General features: G+C 33.9%; 1 protein-coding gene across 2 annotated transcripts in view; it reads left to right on the top strand.

Annotated features, from left to right (window-relative positions):
- Positions 1 to 22,693, top strand: part of Pde3b (phosphodiesterase 3B) — a 179,850-nt gene that overhangs the window by 139,101 nt on the left and 18,056 nt on the right. For both annotated transcript variants that reach the window (XM_078046436.1, XM_005326856.4), the window contains exons 8-11: positions 1,776 to 1,915; positions 2,683 to 2,820; positions 4,191 to 4,302; positions 6,138 to 6,251. In XM_078046436.1, coding sequence (XP_077902562.1) covers positions 1,776 to 1,915; positions 2,683 to 2,820; positions 4,191 to 4,302; positions 6,138 to 6,251 — 504 coding nt within the window. The remainder of the gene's footprint in view (positions 1 to 1,775; positions 1,916 to 2,682; positions 2,821 to 4,190; positions 4,303 to 6,137; positions 6,252 to 22,693) is intronic.

Below are 22,693 nucleotides of genomic sequence, written 5' to 3'. Positions count from 1 at the left end.
TTATGTGAGACATCTAATAAAATAGGCGTTATTACATTATACAGAGAAAAACATTATTAAGCACAAAAATCAGTATTGGAGCCTAGTTCTTCTGAAATTCAACTTCAATGAATGCTCTTGTGAACTTTTTTTGACTTAAAAGAATAAAGACAAATAAAAATCTTAAACCCTACATATTGAAAAATACACAAATTATGAGTTTATAGCTTGATGAATTTTTTTATATACTCTGCAATTAGTACTCTGATCAAGAAACTAAATATTACCATTGCCTTAAAATTCTCTTTATGCCTCCTTCCAGCCATGTCTCCTAAGGTAATGATTTTCCTGACTTTTGATATTCACATATGTCAGTTTTAATGTGTTTTTGAACTCTTCATAAAAATAATCACAAAATATATACCTATTTCCTGTTTTCCTTCACTGAACCTTTTATTTTTAAAAACCAACAAAATTGATAGAGTTGTAGTTCATTCTTATGTTGTAGTGTTCAAATTGTATGAATATTCCACAATTTATTTAAATATTGGTGGCTTTGGGGAAAGTTTCCTGTTTAGGGTATTATAAATAGAATGAATGGGATCATATTTTAACATGTGAATGAATATCATTGTGGCTTCCCTTTACCATATGACTTAGAAGAAGAATGTTATTAATTACATAGGCAAAGGAATAACTCATAATTCATGATATTGTAGTTATGAACTTTAGAGTTTTTATATCTAGAACTCAGAGATGTTGAGAATGGTTTTCATGAAACTGGTAAAAAAAAAAGTTCCTATAGAGACTGTTTCTCACTTTTATAAAGAATATCTACCTTTCTCTGCCTAAGGTGTATCCAATGTTACCAATCATTTTGGGGTTCATTGCTCAGTTTTAAACTCATGAAAAGGCAAAGTACAGCTCTTTTTAATGTTACCAGTTCACTATGGTGTTACATACTCCCAGCTCTTAGTGTTAGAATTGAAGAGGCAAGCGATAATATCTCAGTGAGGCTTTATTGGGGCTCAAGCACAAGGGGACAGTACATGAGTTAGAGTGCTTGCTGAGGACACTAGGAGCAAAACTTTAATATAGACAAAAAAGGCAGTCTCATGCGGGTGTCTAGTCAGCTGTTGCACATGATCTCAGCAGTTTTGCACATGTCTGGTCAGATCTTTGCTCTTGGCATCAGGGTTTGCACTTTATACTGTGATCTGCATGTGTAGGTTGGGTTCCTCTGGGCTTGGTTCACAAAATGATAGAGGTGCTCACTATACTGCCAACCTAGGAAGATCAAATATTGATCAAGTTCAACCCCAATGGCACAGGTTGGTGTTGCAGGTCAGTTAGTACCTCCCTAACCTGGTCATTAGTAGAAATACTTTGGAAGCCTCCAGCAAGACAACTTTAATAATGTGATTAAATAATTTAGACTAACTTACATTATAGTTTACTTTATTTGAATGCTTTTAACCAATAACTGTTTCTCTTATAAAGCTATACATTTAGGGAAATTTTTTCTTTTTTTTTTTTTTTTGGTACCAGAGATTGAACCCAGGGGTGCTTAAACACCAAGCAACATCCCCAGCCCTTTTCTATATTTTATTAGAGACAGGGCCTAATAAGGCCTTACTAAGGCTTAAGGCCTCACTAAGTTGCTAAGGTGGGTTTGAACTCATGATCCTCCTGCCTCAGTCTCCCAAGTTGCTGGGATTATAGGCGTGCACCACCATACCCAGCTAGGGAAAATTTTATTTCTATTTATTACTCTATGTTTTTTTTTTTTTTGAAAGGCGAAGAAGATATCATTTTCTCAAAAGAAACATTCAGCCTTATGGAAATTCAACAAGAAGAGGAATCAGAGAAGAGAGATTGCAGAAAATCATTTTTGGAAGGTGATAACCTCCAAACAGAAGAGGCACAGCAACCAAATGTAAAAGATAAACTTTCAATATGATTGTGTTAAGGTGAAATATAATAGTAGTTAGTACTGGCTTCATTATTTTTACCAAGAACAAAATTTTTAATGTAATAGTGTTTTAAAATTTCTTACTGAGAAGTAACTATAACTGAAATAATGTTTGGATTATAAATAACACTTAGTTCTAAACCATCATGGAGCAGCAAACTGCGTTTATATTTAAATGAACATATTTTACTTAGTTTTAATGTAGATACATTATTTTTATTCTGATATTTCTTCATTGTATATTTTAGAGTACACAATATGTGCATAGTCATTAAAAATGATGAAAATAAAATATTTTATAACAATGTAATTTTTTTGTTCATAAAGTTCAAAATTTAAGTTTTAATAAAATAATCCCACTCATTTATTTGGGAAACTTATTCTAGTAATAAATGCCAGTACAATGAGATGAGTTTTTTTGTTCTCCTTTGATATTTGCAACTTCTAAAATGAAAATAATGAACTTTATATTTGTTTAGTGATTCAGAAGTATGACATTTTTATTTATAAATGTAATGTATAAATTAATCAGTCTTCTGATGTCCAAAGACATGTTTATGGTTGCATTCCATAAGAACATAAAATTTCAGATAAAAATAAATTTGAGATAACCATTATAACAGATATTACTGTTTTTATATATTCAGTTATAGGTGTTCTTATTAAATGTGGATTTAGCAATATTTATAAGAGGTAAAGTTTTTATTGATTTTTTACCCATATATGCACAGATCAAAGAGGAAACATCACTGGACCTGATTTTAGTAGAAGACTACGATTCATTAATAGAAAAGATGAGCAACTGGAATTTTCAAATTTTTGAGCTTGTGGAAAAGATGGGGGAGAAATCAGGAAGAATTCTCAGTCAGGTTTGTTTTTCAAATCTCAACATTTTTAGTTTTTTCTCAAATGTTTATAAAAGAAAAGTCTAAATAATCATAGTATTGGTTTAGGTACTAGTTCAACAGTGACTTTGTTCATTAAATTATTTTTTCACAAAACCCAAATATATATTTTATAGTTATATGTTATATATATTATATATTCCATCTACATATACATGAATAATAGCTTATTTTACTACATTGATGAGATTTAATTTTGGCTGAAGAAGTAATAAAGATTTACTTTTTCTTGACTCTTGAGGTTGAAAAGAACATGAAAAATGACAATGTAGTTCTAACTAATGAACATAAGCTTCATTTTTTTTTTTTTTGACCTGCCTTCCCTGTATTTTACCCAAGGCCAGATGTTTCATTTGTTTCATTTCATGTTAGAACCTTGGAAAAATACTTGCATTTTATTACCCAGACTCAAGTTTCTACCTGATGGGTTCACATGACAGCATCAGATTTACCTTCCCACAGTATAATTCTTATGAATTTCTTTAATATCTTTCTTATGAAATACAAAAACATGAGGACAAAGTATGTTGAGGACATGTAAATTCATTACACTGAATTCTTTAGGGACAAAAATGCAATTAATATGAATTTTTTTTATTTTTTTCTTAACTTGGGACTAGCAAGAATTCACAATGTTTTTCATTAAATTAGGAACATAAAGAGCAAAGAGAAGAATGAAAAAATTTTAAAATTGGGTTATGCTATGTACATGTCACAGTCTGGCTTGACACAAAATCACGAGCCACTCACAGCCTTGTAGATTCAAACAGCAATTCTTTATTCCCGAACTCTCACCGGCACTCTGCATGCACGTTCTGGGGAAAATACACCCTCCACCGGGCTCTGCATACCATAATCCCTCTGAATCCCAAGGAGAACTCAAGGGGAACTCAAGGAGCGGGTGCCTGAGGCAGCAGGATACGCCCTATTCCCAGCAGGATCCACCTTAAACCTGGATCCACCCTAAACTCAGATCCGCCCTAATCCCTGAGCAAGGTCACCTTTCATGCAATGTCACTGCAAATGACCTGGGTCCAAGGCAAGCCCATTTCCACAATGGAGAGTCCTCCCTCTAAGCAACATTGGGTAGGCTGACAAGGAAATTACCATGCATCATTCCTACTTGGCTATGGCTCTCAGCATGTATAGTAAACTTTTCTTTGGTTTTCATGAGCTGTAGGGTGATGTCTTCCTTTCTTATTTTTTTTGGAAGTTTTTAATAAATTAAAGACAGTCACATTATTTATTTTCCTAAATGCAAATTACAAAAACATATTGATCTACAAATAGAAATTCTGGTATTTAAAGTGAACTTTATTTTAATTGACATTTAGGTTATGTATTCCTTATTTCAAGACACTGGCTTATTGGAAATATTTAAAATTCCTACTCAACAATTCATGAACTATTTTCGTGCATTAGAAAATGGCTATCGAGACATTCCTTGTAAGTATTTTCATGTAAGTTTAAATAATACTGTTTTGAAACTTTGTTATCTTTATATTCAGATGAACCTGTAAATATATTTTTGGAAAAATTTTAAATGGAGATTTAAAAAGAAAATCTGATCCTACCTAGATTTAACTGACAACTATTAAGATTTTGGTATAGGAGCTGGGGTTATGGCTCAGTTGTAGAGCGTTCGCCTCACACGTGCAATGCCCTGGGTTCAATCGTCAGCGCCACATAAAAATAAATAATTAAATAAATAAAGTAAAAAAAATAATTGGTATATATTTTCTAAGTTATTTTATTATATAAATTTAGTTTTTATAAAATGAATCATAATATTGATGTCTATTTAAAATTGGCTTTTCACTTGTGATATGTGTCTTTCTGTGTTGATAATTATTTGTATGAGTACCTTATTTTTTAAAATGTTTGTTAATATTAAGAATTTTAGAAAATTCCTTCATTTTACAGTGTTCAGAGTTTATCCATAGAATTTATATTTTCAACTGTGTTTTGATCTATGGAATATTTTTTAATTTTTATTTGATTTTTATGTTTAAATACAATTTGAATTTCATATTAAGAAAAGGTGTGTTGAAACATTTTACAGTTTCTCTCCATAAGGATTCATTAATTAGGAAATTAGTTATCTACAGAGTGAATTTTTATTAAATTTTCATAACTCAGTGATATTTAATAATTTAAGGTGGATTATATATACTATATATAGTATGCATTAAAATTAAAGTCAAAGTTTACAATAAATATTGGAATGCTCAAAGGTACTTAAGGAAAGCTGAATGGGAAGAAGGACATGGTAAAAAGTCTTCACTCTCAGCTCTGATTAGGATACACTGATTGAGAAAACTCTCTCAACCTAATTTTTCTAAACCTCAGTTTACAAATTTATAATTGGAATAATAGCAGTGCCTACCCCATAGAGAGTGATAAAATAAAATAAGCAACAAAAAGGACATAGTAGAATTCAAGGCACATTGGAAATGTCATTAAAAAATGGTAATTATATTATTAATAATAAGGCTCCTAGGGAATTAATACTATGTCCTGCCTATAGCCTGGACACTTACTATTCTATCATCTGCTAATTTTATATTGTAGATATTCATAAAATATTCATTGGATATCTGCTGTGACTATGGAATCATTAGATTCATGTAGATTATCTTATTTAATCTTTATTGGGAATGTTGTATCACAAATGAGAAGTAAAAAGTCAGAAGGATCTTAAAACTAGAGAGAGGAGCTGGATTTCAGTTCTAAAGTCCATCTGAATTCTAAACCCTATGCCCTATGTAACATTTCCTTTTCACATAGAGGAGTTGAGGAGTTTTATTATTATATGGTAGGTGTCAGACAGTGTTCTGGATGCTTTCCCATGCCATTCATCATTTTATCATTATAACAAACCTGAGAAAGAGGTAATTCCTACTTTTTTTTTTAAGAGCGTAAGTATCCAGAATTTGTAACTGTTCTGTGTACAGAAATCATTTTGAATATTGTGTCTCCATGATGTTGAAGCAACATGGTACTTTTAAAAGCCACACGACAGAAACTTTAAGAAAATTTTCTAGTATCTTTCAGTTATTGTTTACCCTGCCTTTCCTTTGATCCCTTTACTATGTTTTCATAGTATATGTGAAATTTTTAAAAAGGGAACTTTTTAAGACATCAAAATAACTTTAAAAATAGATAAAATACAATTATGGGAAATTATAAGAATGTAAATGACTATAAAATTCTAATCCTTTTAAGTGACTTATGAGGCCTAACAGAATGATCATTTTTATAAAATATTTTTGTGGCTTTAGATCACAATCGTATACATGCCACGGATGTCCTACATGCAGTTTGGTATCTGACAACTCGGCCAATTCCTGGCTTACAGCAGATCCACAATGATCATGAAACAAGAAATGAAAAAGGTACTTTCTCCTGCAACTCTTTTTTAAAAATTATTTAATTAGTAATAATAAATCAAATTCTCTCAATTCATAACCTCTGGTCTTTTAAATTTTTCATTAAGTAACCTTTGGTACATGTGAAAGATTGTGTGACTTCTGGTGTATAATACTTAAACCTGCTACTCATCTGCAAAGCCTGATAAAGTTTCATTACTTCCTGATATAACATTTTACTCTTTGTTCCATCCTATTGCTTTTCCCATTCAACTAGCAAGTATCTTGAATATTAGAGTAATTATTCCTTTGTTTTTATTTTTCAATTCCTGGTTTTGTTTTTGTTTCAGATATATGTGTATGCTTACAATATATAATATTACTGAATCAAAAGGAATATGTTTGAATCTCATGTAAACACTTAAGTGCTGAATTTAAAAACTGTTGTAAACATTCAGATTTGCTTCTAAAAAGTGAATGCTATTCTTCATCATAAATATAATTATTTAAATAAATAATATGTAACCTCATGATTCTCTTATTTTGGCTTGCTAATGGCAAAATTATTATTATTAGGACAGAATTATTATGTATTATTAGGACTGAATTTGTTCAGATGACAATATTTGAGAAATAATACCACAATACTAATGGTATAATGTCATAAACTCAAGTCATTAAATTTAGGTAGTTGAGTCTAATGGATTTCTTTCATGTCACTGGTTCATTTTATATATATATATATATAAATATATATATTTGTGTTCATGAACCATGTTCTTCAATTTTCTTCCAATCTCCTTTTAGTTCTGTGAGCATCCTTAAGACTGTTTTAAAGACTTTATCTTTTTTTTTTAAGAGAGAGAGAGAGAGAGAGAGAATTTTTAATATTTATTTTTTAGTTTTCTGCGGACACAACATCTTTGCTTGTATATGGTGCTGAGGATCGAACTCAGGCTGCATGCATACCAGGCGAGCGCGCTACCGCTTGAGCCACATCCCCAGCCCTCACTGGTTCATTTTTGTCTGCCATCTGTAATCTCTTTGATGCCCTTCATTCCTCCTATCAATCCTGTGTTTCCATTGGAGATCATTTTTTTTAACTTTTTAGTTTGTTGATGCACTAATTTCATTATAGAAGAATATTTTCATATTTCAACATGTTTAGGTTGTCATTCCATCATCTTTTGATTTTAGTAGTTTCTGTTAATAATTATTTATTAATAATTATTAATAATAATTAATAATAGCCTTAATTCTTACTGAGAAATGTAATATGTAAATGTAGCATGTTCATTTTCTCTTAGCTATTGAATTTTAGCATTTTTACTATGGTATACATAGGTGATTTTCTTTGTATTAATCATGATTGGGGTTCAGTGAACTTTAGAATATGTTGATTGATTTTTTTTTGATCGATTTCTATCAAAACTTCAAAATTTTTCCAATCACTGCCTATTGCCTAATTACAAATCTACTTACACATTATTTTTATTTTTTTCATTTTTAAATTTTAATTTGTTATATACAACAGCAGAATGCATTACAATTCATATTACACATATAGAGCAAATATTTCGTATATCTGGTTGTATACAAAGTAGTCACACCATTTGTGTCTTCATACATGTACTTAGGGTAATGATGTCCATCTCATTCCACCATTTTTCCTACCCCCATGTCACCTCCTTCTCCTTCCTCTCCTTTTCCCCTTTGCCCAATCTAATGTTCATCTAATCCTCCCATGCCTACCCCGACCCCACTCATCCTTAAATCAGAGAATCAGCATCCTTAAATCAGAGAAAACATTCAGGATTTGTTTTTTGGGGATTGGCTGACTACATTTAGCATTATATTCTCCAACTCCATTCATTTACCTGCAAATGCCATGATTTTATTCTCTTTTAGTGCTGAATAATATTCCGGTGTGTGTGTGTGTGTGTGTGTGTGTGTGTGTGTGTGTGTGTGTGTGTATAATAATCTCCATTCATCTACTGAAGGGCATCTAGGTTGGTTCCACAGTTTAGCTATTGTGCTACTATAAACATTGATGTGACTCTGTCCCTGTAGTATGCTGTTTTTAAGTCTTTTGGGTGTAGACCAAGAAGAGGGATAGCTGGGTCAAATGATGGTTCCACTCCCAGTTTTTCAAGAAATCTCCATGCTGCTTTCCATATTGGCCGCACCAATTTGCAGTCCCACCAGCAATGTATGAGTGTGCTTTTTCCCCTACATCCTTGCCAACACTTATTGTTGTCTGTATTCTTAATAGCTGCTATTCGGACTGCAGTGAGATGAAATCTTAGTTTTGATTTGCATTTCTCTGATTGCTACAGATGTTGAACATTTTTTCATATATTTGTTGATTAACTGTATATCTTCTTCTGAGAACTGTTCAGTTCCTTGGTCCATTTATTGACTGGGTAATTTGTTTGTTTTTGTTGTTGTTGCTGATTTTTAGTTCTTTATATATCCTAGAGATTATTGCTCTGACATGTGTGTGGTAAAAATTTGTTCCCAAAATGTAGGCTCTCTATTCACCTCACTGATTGTTTCTTTTGCTGAGAATAAGCTTTTTAGTTAGAATCCATTCCATTTATTGATTCTTTATTAATTTTTTACTATATAGGAGTCTTATTAAGGAAGTTGGGGCTTAATCTGACATAATGGAGATTTGGGCCTACTTTTTCTTCTAATAGACACAGTGTCTCTGGTTTAATTCCTAGGTTCTTGATCCACTTTGAGTTTTGTACACAGTGAGAGATAGGGGTTTAATTTCATTTTGTTGCATTTAGATTTCCAGTTTCCCCAGCACCATTTGTTGAAGAAGCTATCTTTTCTCCAATATACATTTTGACACCTTTGTCTAGTATAAGATAACTGTAATTATGTGGGTTAGACTTTGAGTCCTCTATTTTGTACCATTGCTCTACAAGGTCTATTTTGGTGCCAATACCATGCTGTTTTTGTAGTATAGTTTAAGGTCTGGTATAGTGATGCACTTGTTTCACTCTGCCTGCTAAAGATTGCTTTAACTATTCTGGGTCTCTTATTTTTCCAGATGAATTTCATGACTGCTTTTTCTATTTCTATAAGGAATGTCATTTTCCTCATTTCCCTTTCAGAGGATTTGTCACTGATATACAGAAATGCCTTTGATTTTACTTTGCTGAATTCATTTACTAGTTCTAGATGTTTTCTGGTGGAGCTTTTTGGGTCTTCTAGGAATAGAATCCTATCATCAGCAAATAGTGCCAATTTGAGTTCTTCTTTTCCTATCTGTATCCCTTTCATTTCTTTCATCTGTCTAATTGCTCTGGCCAGTGTTTCAAGAACTTTGTTAAATAGAAGTGGTGAAGAAGGGCATCCCTGTCTTGTTCTAGTTTTTAGAGGGTTTTAGTTTTTAGAGGGAGTGCTTTCAATTTTCCTCCATTTAGAATGATGTTGGCCAGGGGCTTGGCATCGATAGCTTTTACGATATTGAGATATGTTCCTGTTATTCCTAATTTTTCTAGTGTTTTGAATATGAAGGGGGGCTGTATTTTGTCGATTGCTTTTTCTACATCTATTGAGATGATCATATGGTTCTTATCTTTAAGTCTATTGATGTGATGAATTACATTTATTGATTTCCATATGTTGAACCAGCCTTGCATCCCTGAGATAAACCCCACTTCATAGTGGTGTACTATCATTTTGATATATTTTTGTTTTCAATTTGCCAGAATTTTATTGAGAAATTTTGCTTCTATGTTTGATAGATTATTGGCCTGAAGTTTTCTTTCTTTGTGTTGAACCAATTTTGCATCCCTGGGATGAATCCCACTTGATTGTGGTGCACTATCTTTTTGATATGTTTTTGTAATTAGATTTGCCAGAATTTTATTGAGAATTTTCACATCTATATTCATTAGAGATGTTGGTCTAAATTTTTCTCTTTTGATGTGTCTTTGTCTGGTTTTGGAATCAGGGTGATATTGACATCATAGAACGAGTTTGGAAAGGATTCCTCTTTTTCTATTTCCTGAAATAAATTGAAGAGTATTGGTATTAGTTGTTCTTTAAAGGTCTTGTAGAACTCAGCTGTGTATTCATCTGGTCCTGGGCTTTTCTTGGTTGGTAAGCTTCTGATGGCATCTTCTATTTATCACTTGAAATTGATCTGTTTAAATTGTGTATACCATCCTGATTCAACTTGGGCTAATCATATGACTCTAGAATTTTGTCAGTGTCTTCAATATTTTCTATTTTACTGGAGTACTAGTTTTAAGAATAATTTCTGATTATCTTCTGTATTTCTGTATTGTTTGTTGTGATATTTCCTTTTTCATCATCATGTATATTAGTGATTTGAGTTTTCTCTCTCCTTCTCTTTGTTAGCATGGCTAAAGGTCTGTCAATTTTATTTATTTTTTCAAAGAACCAATTTTTGCTCTGTCAATTTTTTCAATTGTTTCTTTTGTTTCAATTTCATTGATTTCAGCTCTGATTTTAATTATTTCCTGTCTTCTCCTGCTTTAGGTGTTGTTTTGTTCTTCTTTTTCTAGGGCTCTGAGATGTAATGTTTAAGTCATTTATTTGTTGACTTTTTTTCCTTTTAAGGAATGAACTCCATGTAATGAACTTTCCTCTTAGTACTGCCTCCATAGTGTCCCAGAGATTTTGATACGTTGTCTCTGTGTTCTCATTTACCTCTAAGAATTTTTTAATCTCCTCCTTGATGTCTTGCAACCCATTGTTCATTTAGTAGCATATTATTTAGTCTCCATGTGTTGGATTAGCTTTTATTTTTTATATTATCATTGATTTCTAATTTCATTCCATTATGATCTGATAAAATGCAGGGTAGTATCTCCACCTTTTTATATTTGCTAAGAGTTGCTTTGTGGCATAATATATAGTCTATTTTAGAGAAGGATCCATGTGCCGCTGAAAAGAAAGTGTATTCGCTTGTTGAAGAATGGAATATTCTATATATGTCGGTTAAGTCTAAATTATTGATTGTGTTATTGAGTTCTATATTATTTTGTTCACTTTTTGTTTGGAAGGTTTATCCAGTGGTGAAAGAGGTGTATTTTAGTCACCCAGAATAATTGTGTTGTGGTTTATTTGTCTCTTGAACTTGAGAAGAATTTGTTTGATGAATGTAGATGCTCCATTGTTTGGGGCATATAAATTTATTATTGTTAAGTCTTGTTGGTGTATGGTTCCCTTTAGCAGTATGAAATATCTGTCTTTATCCCTTTTGATTAACTTTAGTTTAAAGTCTACTTTATTTGATATGAGGATGGAAAACCCTGCTTGCTTCCACAGTCCATGTGAGTAGTATGATTTTTCCCAACCTTTCACCTTCAGTCTGTGGATTTCTTCTTATGAGATGAGTCTCTTGGAGGCAGCATATTGTTGAGTCTTTTTTTTTTTTTTTTAAATCCAATCTGCCACTCTATATCTTTTGATTGGGGAGTTTAGGCCATTAACATTCAGGGTTATTATTGAGACATGATTTGTATTCCCAGTCATTTTTGTTTATTTTCAGTATTTTACTTGACTTGGTTTCTCCTTTGATTAGTTTTTCCTTTAGGGTAATGCCTCCCTTTGCTGATTTTCATTGTTGTTTTCAATTCCTCTTCATGGAACAGTTTCCTGAGGATGTTCTGTAATGCAGGCTTTCTAGTTGTAAATTTTTTCAACTTTTGTTTATTATGGAAGATTTTTATTTCATCATCAAATCTAAAGCTTAATTTTGCTGGGTATAAGATTCTTGGTTGGCATCCATTTTCTTTCAGAGCTTGGTATATGTTGTTCCAGAATCTTGGTTTGAGGGTCTGGGTTGAAAAATCTGCTGAGATATGAATTGGTTTCTCCCTATATATGATCTGACTCCTCTCTCTTGCAGCATTTAAGATTCTATCCTTATTCTGTATGCTAGGCATTTTCATTATAATGTGCCTTGGTGTAGATCTGTTTTAATTTTGTACATTTGGTGTCCTGTAAGCCTCTTGTATTTGATTTTCCTATTTATTCTTCATGTTTAGGAAATTTTCTGACATTATCTTATTGAAGAGATTATGCATTTCTCTGTTTTGAAACTCAGTGTCTTCCTCTATCCCAATAACTCTTAGATTTAGTCTTTTGATACTATCTCATAATTCTTGGATGTTTTGCTCATGGTTCCTTACCATCTTCACTGTGTGTTCAACTTTATTTTCCAGATTGTATACTTTGTCTTCATTATCTGTCTTTCTATCTTCCAAGTGATCTAGTCTGTTATTGATGCTTTCTATTGAGTTTTTAATTTGATTTATTGTTTCCTTCATTTCAAGGATTTCTGATTTTTTTTTCAGAATCCCTCTTTCTTGAAGTAATCTTTTGCTACCTGTGTTTGCTCCTTTATCTCTTTGTGATCAATGGATTTCTTTATTTGTTCCCTTATCTGTTTATTGGTGTCATCAATGGTTACCTGTATTTGCTCTCTTATCACTTTGTTGGAGTGATCAGTTTTTGCCTGTATTTGCTCATTTAGGCCATTCTTTAATTCACAGATCATTTTAATTATGAACTTTGTGAACTAGTTCTCTGACATTTCATCACCTTCACCATCCATGGGTTCTGTTATTGTAGTATCCTGGTTTGTTTGGGGCACTTTTCTTTCATGTTTTTTCATGTTGTCTATATGATTACCTTACTTGCAATGTGGATCTGAGGTATTACAGTTTCTACCCTATAATCTCATAATATCTGTGCAGATTAACTGTATCTCACCTTGGTGTTGGGCTTCCAGACCCTGCCAGTGTCCTACAATGGATACTACTACAATTATAGGTGGTGGCACCAATAGTAGGAGGTAACTCGAGATAGCAGTGGAGGTGCCCAAAGATGGATGCAATGTCTTTCAGAGATGGGGCTGAAAGGTTGGGCCTTACATTGGCTTTGGGATGCCTGCTCCAAAATGAAGCTGCTTCTAAGCCCTGTCTGTTGTCCTAGGGTAGAGGCTACTGCATGGGAAAAGCTATATGGATGGCTGTAGTGTCTCAAGATGGAAATGGGTTAGACCTGGGCTCCCAGGTGGTGGTGGTGCAGATTGAACCCAAGTTTACCCTGGGCCCTGGCTCCTGTGCAGGTCAGCAAGGTGGCTCTAGTCCTGGCCTGAGCTCTGGTGGGCCTCTGCAAGTGGGCAGAGATGGTCCTGAGCAGAGATGGTCTTCGGCCGAGCCTGAGCTCCCACGGGTATGTGCTGGTTACGGGATAGACTTGGGCCTGCCCTGGACTAAACTCCCACGCAGGTCAGCAAGGTGGGTCTGGGCCAAGCCTCACTGCCAGTGGGCAGAGGTGATCCTGGGCTGAGCCTGAGCTCCAGTAGGTGTCTGCCAGTGATGGGATCTACTTCCACATTTGTTACATGACACCTCACTTTTAGTTACCAAAATCTTTATTAGTTTTCTGTTGCTGCTATGTCAAGTTAGCACACATTTAGTAACTTAAAACACCATAGATTTCTTATCTTATAGTTCTAGATAAGTCTGAAATTGTCCTGATTGAGCTAAAATCCAGGTTTTCTAGGGGAAGATCCATTTCCTTGATTTCTCCAGTTTTGGTGCGCCACATGCATTCCTTGCCTTGTGGCTCTTTCTTCCTAGGATAGCTGCATAACATCTTCAAATTTCTCTCTTGCTTGACCTTTTGAACCTTATAAGGAACTATCAAGAAGTGAACCAGCTGCAACCCTGGTTTTCTATTCAAAGCATACTTTCCTGACACTGAATCTCCTAATTTTAATATCTTGCAATTTGGACAGGCTGGTTTCCCTTTGCTTAGGAGTTCTACCTCAATCTTTCTCTTTCCTCTCACATTTTGCTATAAATAGTAAAGTAACCAGGCCAAGCCCTCAATATTTTGTCTAGAACTTTCCTCAGCAAAATGGCTAAGTTTATCACTTGCAAGTTTTTGTTCATATAACTATGACACATAAATCAGTTAAACTTTCTGCAGCTATACATACATAACAAGGATTCTTTTTCCTCTAGTTTCCAGTAGCATGTTTCCTTTTGAGAATCACTAGCACTGTCCCCTAATGGCCCTATTTCTTTTCTTTTAAACAATTCTTAAAGTGCTAGGGATCACATCTAGGGCCTTGTGTTCAATAAGGAAGCCCTCTACCAGGCTGAACTACATCCTCAAGCTGAATGGCCATATTTCTGATAGTAGTATGCTAGATGGTTGAGGTATTCTCTAAATCTGAAAACATGCTATACATGTTTTATGTCCCATGCTCCTCACTTCCTTCTGAGTTCTTGCTAGTAGTGGTATGAATTCTCATGCACAGGGCTATAGAGCCAAACATCTGTTGAAGACAAGGCTTTCGTGACCAAATAGCTATTGTGTTGGAAAATTATGGTGGAAACAAAGATTATGGGATGTGCTGGCTTTTTCTGATGTCTTTGAAGAATTCATAGAAAAGAAATGATAAATTTAAGGCTTTCATGAAAGGTTAGAATACCAAATAGCTTCTCTGCCTAGCGCAAAAGAATACTTTATTTTTTATAGTAGTAGAATCATAACTTCTGAAAACAAAAAACTTAATTTCTGTTTTTTAAAATTTTTGTTTGGTTGAAGATGGACACAATACCTTTATTTTATTTATTCATTTTTATGTGGTGCTGAGGATTGAACCCAGTGCCTCACATGTACTAGGCAAGTGTTCTACCACTGAGTCACAACCCCAACCCCAAAACTTAATTTCTGATCTTGAAGTTGCCTGAAATATAATGCAAATTGAGTTTATGGTCTCACTGGGCCTCTTTGCATGGAATTAGATTATTGATTAGGAAAGACAGAACTCTGGGATTTGAAATAGAATTATTTAGATAGATTTTAAGAAATCTGATTTGCCTCAAAACCCCAAATCCTGCTAGTCCTTCCTGCTGCTCTTTCTGTTGATTGCCTGAGGATCCTTGTTGTGACTTCACCTAAGATTTTTCACTCATAGGGAAATGCTAATTCATCTCTAAATCCAAACCTTACTGCCTTTCAGTTCTTTTAGACATACAATTAAACCCAAATTCTGGAATATCTTAGAAGATTAAGTACCAAGTCTTAACGCTAGAGTAACTTACTATTTTATATTGGCAGAAACCTGAGGAATATTTGTGGGTGAATTTAAGGATGTTAGAGCAGGGAAAAAGGAAGGTAATGGTGGATCTTGTTGAAATTTTTTTGGTGGGTATTTATTTTTTTGTGAGTATATTTATGAGAAATTCTGATTCTGTATATTAGCTTGAGCAACTAGCAGTGACCCTACAAGTTTGTGTAATTAGTTGTCTTAAATATGGGTATCAAGGAATTTGAGTTGTTAGAACTTCCTAGTGGACTATAGAGAAAGGAATGCAGAGAATGTGATAAGGTATTGAAATGGGTTGATCATATTCAGCCTTGGTACATCCCTAACTGTGTACATCTGAAGTAACCCCATTTATTAAGATATTGAGAAATACATTATAACACTCCTCAGGAGGAAAATGCCATGTGATCCACCAGTCAGGGTTAAGGGCTTATGGAATTTAGGTAATAAAAGGACTTTTGACCTGGGTACATCTAACAGTGGTAGTTCCATGAACCACACCCATTTTCTGAAAGTATATTTTAAATAAACATATCCAGCAACTGGTAGAATCCCTTTTCTGATTCCTTGATCTTTAGAGATAAGGCAATCATTGTAGAAAGGGTCAAATGAAATCTCCTGGAACTGTCTAATTCTAGCAAAACAGTGAACCAGCAATAAAATATTCCTCAGTGAATTCTGGAAATTAATGCCACTATCAAATAATACATGCAGGAATGGCTATTTCCATTACATTGCTTTTCAGCTTGGTTATATGGATTTTATGCAAGAAAAATAGATTCTGAAAAGTGATGATACATTGTTCTAAGCTTAATCAGGTCGTGAGTCCATTTGCCAGAACTGTTCCAGATGTGATTTCTATTTTTTAGTAAATCAACCTAACTTGTGATATGGCACAAAGCTATTGTTCTGGAGAATATTTTTCTTTCTCCACACCTTTTAACAAAATGCACAAGAAAACATTTGCTTGAGGCAGGTTTTATAGTATACTTTCATTATGTTAGTTCTGGACTATGTCAAATTTTTCATGCTCTATTCTATCTAGTCTTGTATGGTATGTTATCAAGGTGATTCACTACATTAATGAGATAATGATGAGTAACTCTGTTGAACAAGAAGTAATGAATATTCTAAATGCCTTTATAATAAGAGCATCAAAGGATGATAGATGAGAGTGCACAAAAACTCAGATATCTTTCTTGGTGAAGTTTACTAGGGGTCCAGTGATTTAAATTATGTTGAGATATCTCCTGCAAAATGAGTAAGAATTTAAAATATATTTTAAATCCCCTACCTAGACGGCCCTGAATACTAATATCTTAATGCTATTGCTCCAATCCATTAATTATAAGGCTATGGATTTTATGTGCTATCCAGAGTATGAGAAGAATATGAAGCAGTTTCAAGTAATTGTACAAATTTCTCTTGTCATTTTTTCCTTATGATTTTCAACAGATCCAGTATTGTTCAAATTGCCTTTTGCAGATAGGCATTCTCTGTGGAGCCTCTGGGAGACCATTATAAGAGAATCAGTGTAAATTCATAGGTTTTGAGACAAAGCCAGATCATCTTCCTTAGAAATTATTCTCTTATCTGTAAAAGTTGCTAGATAATTATTATACTGTGGTAGATTTTGAATACTTGGCCATCGATACTAGATTACCAGAGGGCCACCCATAACTGGTGCCCTATGACCCTCTAATATATGAAGTTGGCATGTGAAGTAGCTCTTAGTCATGAAAGAGGAGTGTTATATACAACATTGAGCTGCTCCCAAAATCACAGAGCACGAACTCAAACTCCCATAAATACCTGTTCCTAATACATTGACATTCCTTCCTTAATCCATAATTATGGCTTCATGGGGATTTCTCTATGGCCAGTTGACTGAAGAAAGTCCAAAAGACCTGGTTTACATATGGTTCTTCCCTTTATATCTCTAAGTGCATAGCTATTGCTATAGCTTCTGAAACTGCATAGTTATAGCTTTATGGGCTTACCCACAAATTGTTACCAGTGAGCAGAACATCAAGCAGAGAATCTTCTTGTTCGCTTAGCCTGGAAATGAAAACGGTCATATGAAAGGGTCTATGCTGATTCATGGCCAGTGAGCTTCCTTGAGTGTTAAGGGACTTGAAAATATTAGGAAATTGGTAATGGGAACTCCTAACAAGAGGTTTGTGTCTAGACCTTTTAGACTAGTTGCTGCCCCCAACCGGCATTGGCAGCTGAACTAAGATCATTAGTGTGAATTTTCAGGGACACAAAATAAAACAAAGACACGGTTTAACTTTACACAAGCTTCAGGTTCTACCCATAAAATGGCAGAAGAGGCAGGGAATAGATGAGTGTAACTCAACCCTAGGGGCACACCTACAAAGAAGACCTCCTTGCTATCCGAGTGGGTCTCTGACCAGGCCACAAGAAATGCAGTGGTTGATCAGAGCCTGAGGCATCAGGACTGGAAGGTGTGGTCATTCAGTGTGGCTCCCCACAAGCAGGTACAGAATTGTGGATATCTCTTTTTTCTTTTTCTTTTAAATATTTTTTAGTTATAGTTGAACACAGTTTATTTTGTTCATTATTATGTGGTACTGAGAATTGAACCCCGTGCCTCACATGTATGAGGCAAGTGCTCTACCATTGAACTACAACTCCAGCCCCTGGTGAATATTTTTTTCCCATTTGGTGATAAATTTTATGTTTCAACTTGCTGGGCAGTGGTGCCTAGCAGTCTGGTCAAACATTAATACAGATATAATATGGATATTTGCTTGAGGGTATTTTTTGGATGAGATTAACTTTTAAGTTGGCAGACTTTGAGATAAAGCAGATAATGTGGGTGGTCCTCAATCCAGTCAGTTAGTTAAAGGTGTTAATAGAACATAGACTGACCTCCCCTGAGCAAAAAGCCATTCTGCATGAAGATAGACGTCAGACTTGAACAACAAAACCAGCTCTTCCTTAGGTTTTCACCCTGCCAGCTTACCCTGCAGATTTTGGACTTGCCAGTCACCTTAGTTGTCTCAACCAGTTCCTTAAGATCAATCTCTAAATGCGCACATGCGCATGCACCCAAACACACACACACACACACACACACACACACACACACACACACACACACCCTGTTGGTTCTGTTTCTCTGGAGAAAGGTGATAATTACCAAAGGCCACTCATTGTAGAGGAATCTCTCAATAATCAGATGGACAGAATGATGTCTTCTTTTCGTAAGTATCAATCTCTTTCACCATCATTCCAGTTCTTATTCAATGGCCTTATGAACACAATACCAATTTATGCCCACAGAACTTATTGATTTTTTCATGAATCTTATTACTCCACAGCTGGACTAAGAGAAAGATGGAATGGCATTAGAGACTCAGATGGAGCATCTGTTAGATGCAAACATTTTGTGGAGCTAGCATGCTATCCAATAGAGTAGTTTGTTCTCTGAGCCAGCAACCAATATATACCCAGAGTGTACAAAACTGAACCAAGGAATGGAAATAGAGAGAGACTTCTCTGTTTCCTCAAATAATTCACTTATATAATTTTTGCTTGCAAAAAATTGGCATAGAAAACTTAGTTCTTAATGGAGAAATGCTTCCAACAAGCGACCCAGAAAACAGGGTTACTCTGAGTGGAAAATTAAATAGACATCTGACCAATTTGTGTTCTTCATGCCTTTGAATCAATAGACAAAGAAGAGAATTGTGCATGAGCTCTCGTGATCCTGTGTTACCCTGATTAATAAAGAAGAAAAAGGGTTCCTACTATACATGGAAAATTATGTATCAGGAACCCACATGATTCTCTGATCTTGATGCTCCAGTAGAAAAGATAATAGAAAACTATAGTAATATAGTATTATAAAGATCAATCATAGTGCAGACCACCAATCAGACAATCCTGATCAACATAGATGCTGGATGAGGACAAAGGGAATATGAAATGGATAGTGAAATTAGAATTATAGCTATATGACCAGTCTCAGAGACGTAGTCTATAATTGCTATGTGTATTTTCTGTTGCTTTTATATATTATTTCATATACTAAGCACTATTTTATACCCATTTCTATTAGGCTTCTTTCCACTTTGGGGCTGTTATGAGTAATAGTGTCATGAAAATTCATGTATGAGTTTTTTTTACATTTATACTTTTTTTAAAAAATACCTTTATTTAATTTATTTATTTTTATGTGGTGCTGAAGATTGACCCCAGTGCCTCTCACATGCTAGGCAAGCACTCCACCACTGAGCCACAACTTCAGTCTATGTATGAGTTTTTGTATGGACATATTTTTATTTCTCTTGTGCATATACCTCATTGTGGAATTGCTGGGTCATAAGGTTTAACAGTGTTTATGGTTAACATTTTGAGGAGCTCCCAAACTTGTTCAAAGTGACTGAACTTTTTGTTTCCACCAGCAATGTATGAAGGTTCAAATTTCTTCACATCCTTGTCATTTCTTGTTATTAACTACCTTTTTGATATGACTATCCTGGTGAATGTATTTGTTTTTCCTTAATATCTGAACTTCAGAAGTGTCAGTGGTGATATTCTCTTTTATCTCTTAGTTTTACTAATTTATATCACATTTCTTTCTTTTGGTTAGTTTGGCCATTTATTAATCTTTTTTATCTTTTCAAAGAACCATTTCTTTGTCTCATTGACCTCTACATTTTTATTCTGTTTCATTAATTGTGGCTCTTAATTATTTCTTTCCTTTTACTGATTTTTGAATTGGTTTGTTCTTTATTTTCTGTGACCTTCACATGCATCAATTAGGTTGATTAGTTGGGCTCTTTCTGTTTTGTTTTGTCTTAGTGTAGGTACTCTTGGCTATAAACATTCCTCTAAGAACTGTCTTCATACTGTCCCAGAGATTCTGGTATTTTTTTTTTCTATTCTCGTTTGACTGTAGGAATTATTTAGTGTCTTGACTTAGTTTGTTTATGTTTCATTTATTATTCAAAAGTGTGTTTTTCAGGCTGAGGTCATGGCTCGAGTGGTAGAGCGCTTGCCTCACACAAGTGAGGCACTGGGTTTGACCCTCAGAAGCACATAAAAATAAATAAATAAAGGTATTGTGTCCATCTACAACTAAAAATATTTTTTAAAGTGTGTTTTTCAATCTCCAGGTGTTTATGTAATTCCCTGTTTTTTTCTTGCTGTTGATTTCTAATTTCATTTCATTATGATCTGATAAGATACAAGGGATCACATCAATTTTTTTGTATTTGCTAAGAATTACTTTGTGCCCTAACATGTGGTCTGTTTTAGAACAGGTTCTATGAGCAATTGAAAAGGAGAATTCAGTTGTTGCTGGATGAAATATTCTATAGATGTCTTTTAGATCCATTTGATTTACAATATTTTTTAGGTTTGAAGAATCTTCAATGATTTTATATCTGGAAGATTATCTATTGGTAAAAGATGTGTTGAAATCATCCACTAATTATTGTATTGGTATCTGAATCTTTATGTTGAGTAGTGATGTTTTATGTATTAGATGAATGGAGGTTTGGGGCATAAATATTTACTATTGTTATATCTTTTTATTGGATTGTTCCAAGTATGAATTTTCTTTTGTTTCTTGTGATTAATTTTGGCTTAAAGTCTGATTTGGTGGCTATGATAGTAGCTACTCCTGCTTGCTTTTGGTTTTCATTTGCATGGAATGTTTTTTTCCGTCCTTTCACTTTCAATCTGTAGCTATATTTGCATGTAAGGTGAATCTCTTGCAAACAATATATAGTTGGATCTTACTTTTAATTCATTCTGCCAGTTTGTGTCTTTTAATTGAAGAGTTGAGAGCGTTAACATTCAGTGTTATTATAGAGATGTTTATTATTTTCTACCATTTTAATTTATTTCTAATGTTTTCAAAGATTTTTTAAAAGATGGACACAATATCTTTATTTATTGTATTTATTTTTATGTGATGTTGAGGATCAAACCCAGTGTCTCACATGTGCAAGGCAAGCACTCTACTGCTGAGCTGTAACCCCAGCTCCTAATTTATTTCTAATGTTTAATTTTGTGCTAATTCTTAATTGCCTAACTACTCTTCTGATGAGATTCATCCATTTGAGAACTTGGTGATTTGTTTTTAATTTATTTTGTGTGTAGTATTTCTTAAGTATTTTCTGCAGTGCTAGCTTTTAAGTTATGAGTTCTGTGTTTATATTTATCTTCGAAGATTTTTACTTCTTATTCAATTCTGAAGGATAGCTGCAAATATTATCTTTCAGGCTCCTGGCTTTTAGAGTTTCTGCTGAGAAATCAGAAATAATTCTCATTGGCTCTCTTCTAAATGTGAACTTACATTTTTATTTTAAGGCTTTTAAAATTCTATCCTTGTTCTGTTTGTTAGACATTTCAATTACAGTGTGTATGCAAAGGTCCTTTTTCATTCGGTGTCTTTGAAGCTCTGAATGCTTTCTGTATCTGAAATCCATCTTATTCCCAAGGTTTGGAAATTTTTCTGAAATTGTGTCACTGACATGGTTATTCATGCCCTTAGCTTGTATCTCAGATCCTTTTCTACTTCAGGGATTCTTACATTTGGTCTTTTAATGTTATCTCAGATTTCATGCATATTCTCACTATGGTTCCCTAATTTTATTTTCTTCAGTTTTGTTTTCAAGTTCATATTCCTTATCAATGCCTAAAATTCTATCTTCTATTCTATTGGTAAGACATTTGACTGAAGTTTTGGTTTTTTTATACCTTTATTTTATTTATTTATTTTTATGTGGTGCTAATGATCGAACCCAGTGCCTCACACATGCTTGGCAAGCACATTACCACTGAGCTACAACCCCAGCTCTTGACTGAAGTTTTTATCTGATTCACTGAGTCTTTCATTTCCAGGATTTCTATTTGTTTCTTAAAGATACTAGAATAATTCTATTAAAATGCTCTTTCCCTTCCTGTATTTTTTGTTTTAGTTAATTCCATAGATCTCTTAGTTCATTTTAATCATTTTAATCATTTATTTCAGTCATTTTAATCATCAGCTTTTTGTATACTTTGTGATTTCAATATCTGTGGATTTAGTAATTGTGTGCTTATAGATTTTTGGAATCATCTTGTTGGCTTGTTCCCTCAGGTTATCCAAAGTACTGTTTTTGCACATCTGTTATGATAGATTCCTGGGCTTCTGCTATGTGTGGGTACTTTAGTGAGTAGTTATCTCTTAATAATAATCCCTGGACTGTGAATATGTCTTAGATTCACCCCATCTGATTGGTGTAATCACAGTCTTAATTTCAATAATCAGCACCTCTTTTTAAAGGAGAGAGTAACCACCAGTAACTGTGGTAATTTAAGAATAAGTCGT

The sequence above is a fragment of the Ictidomys tridecemlineatus genome, chromosome 4 (assembly GCF_052094955.1).
Source record: "Ictidomys tridecemlineatus isolate mIctTri1 chromosome 4, mIctTri1.hap1, whole genome shotgun sequence".
In the NCBI taxonomy this organism is placed as follows: Eukaryota; Metazoa; Chordata; class Mammalia; order Rodentia; family Sciuridae; genus Ictidomys; species Ictidomys tridecemlineatus.
Note: the sequence above shows the minus strand (reverse complement) of the source record. Positions and strands in the feature narration are given on the sequence as shown.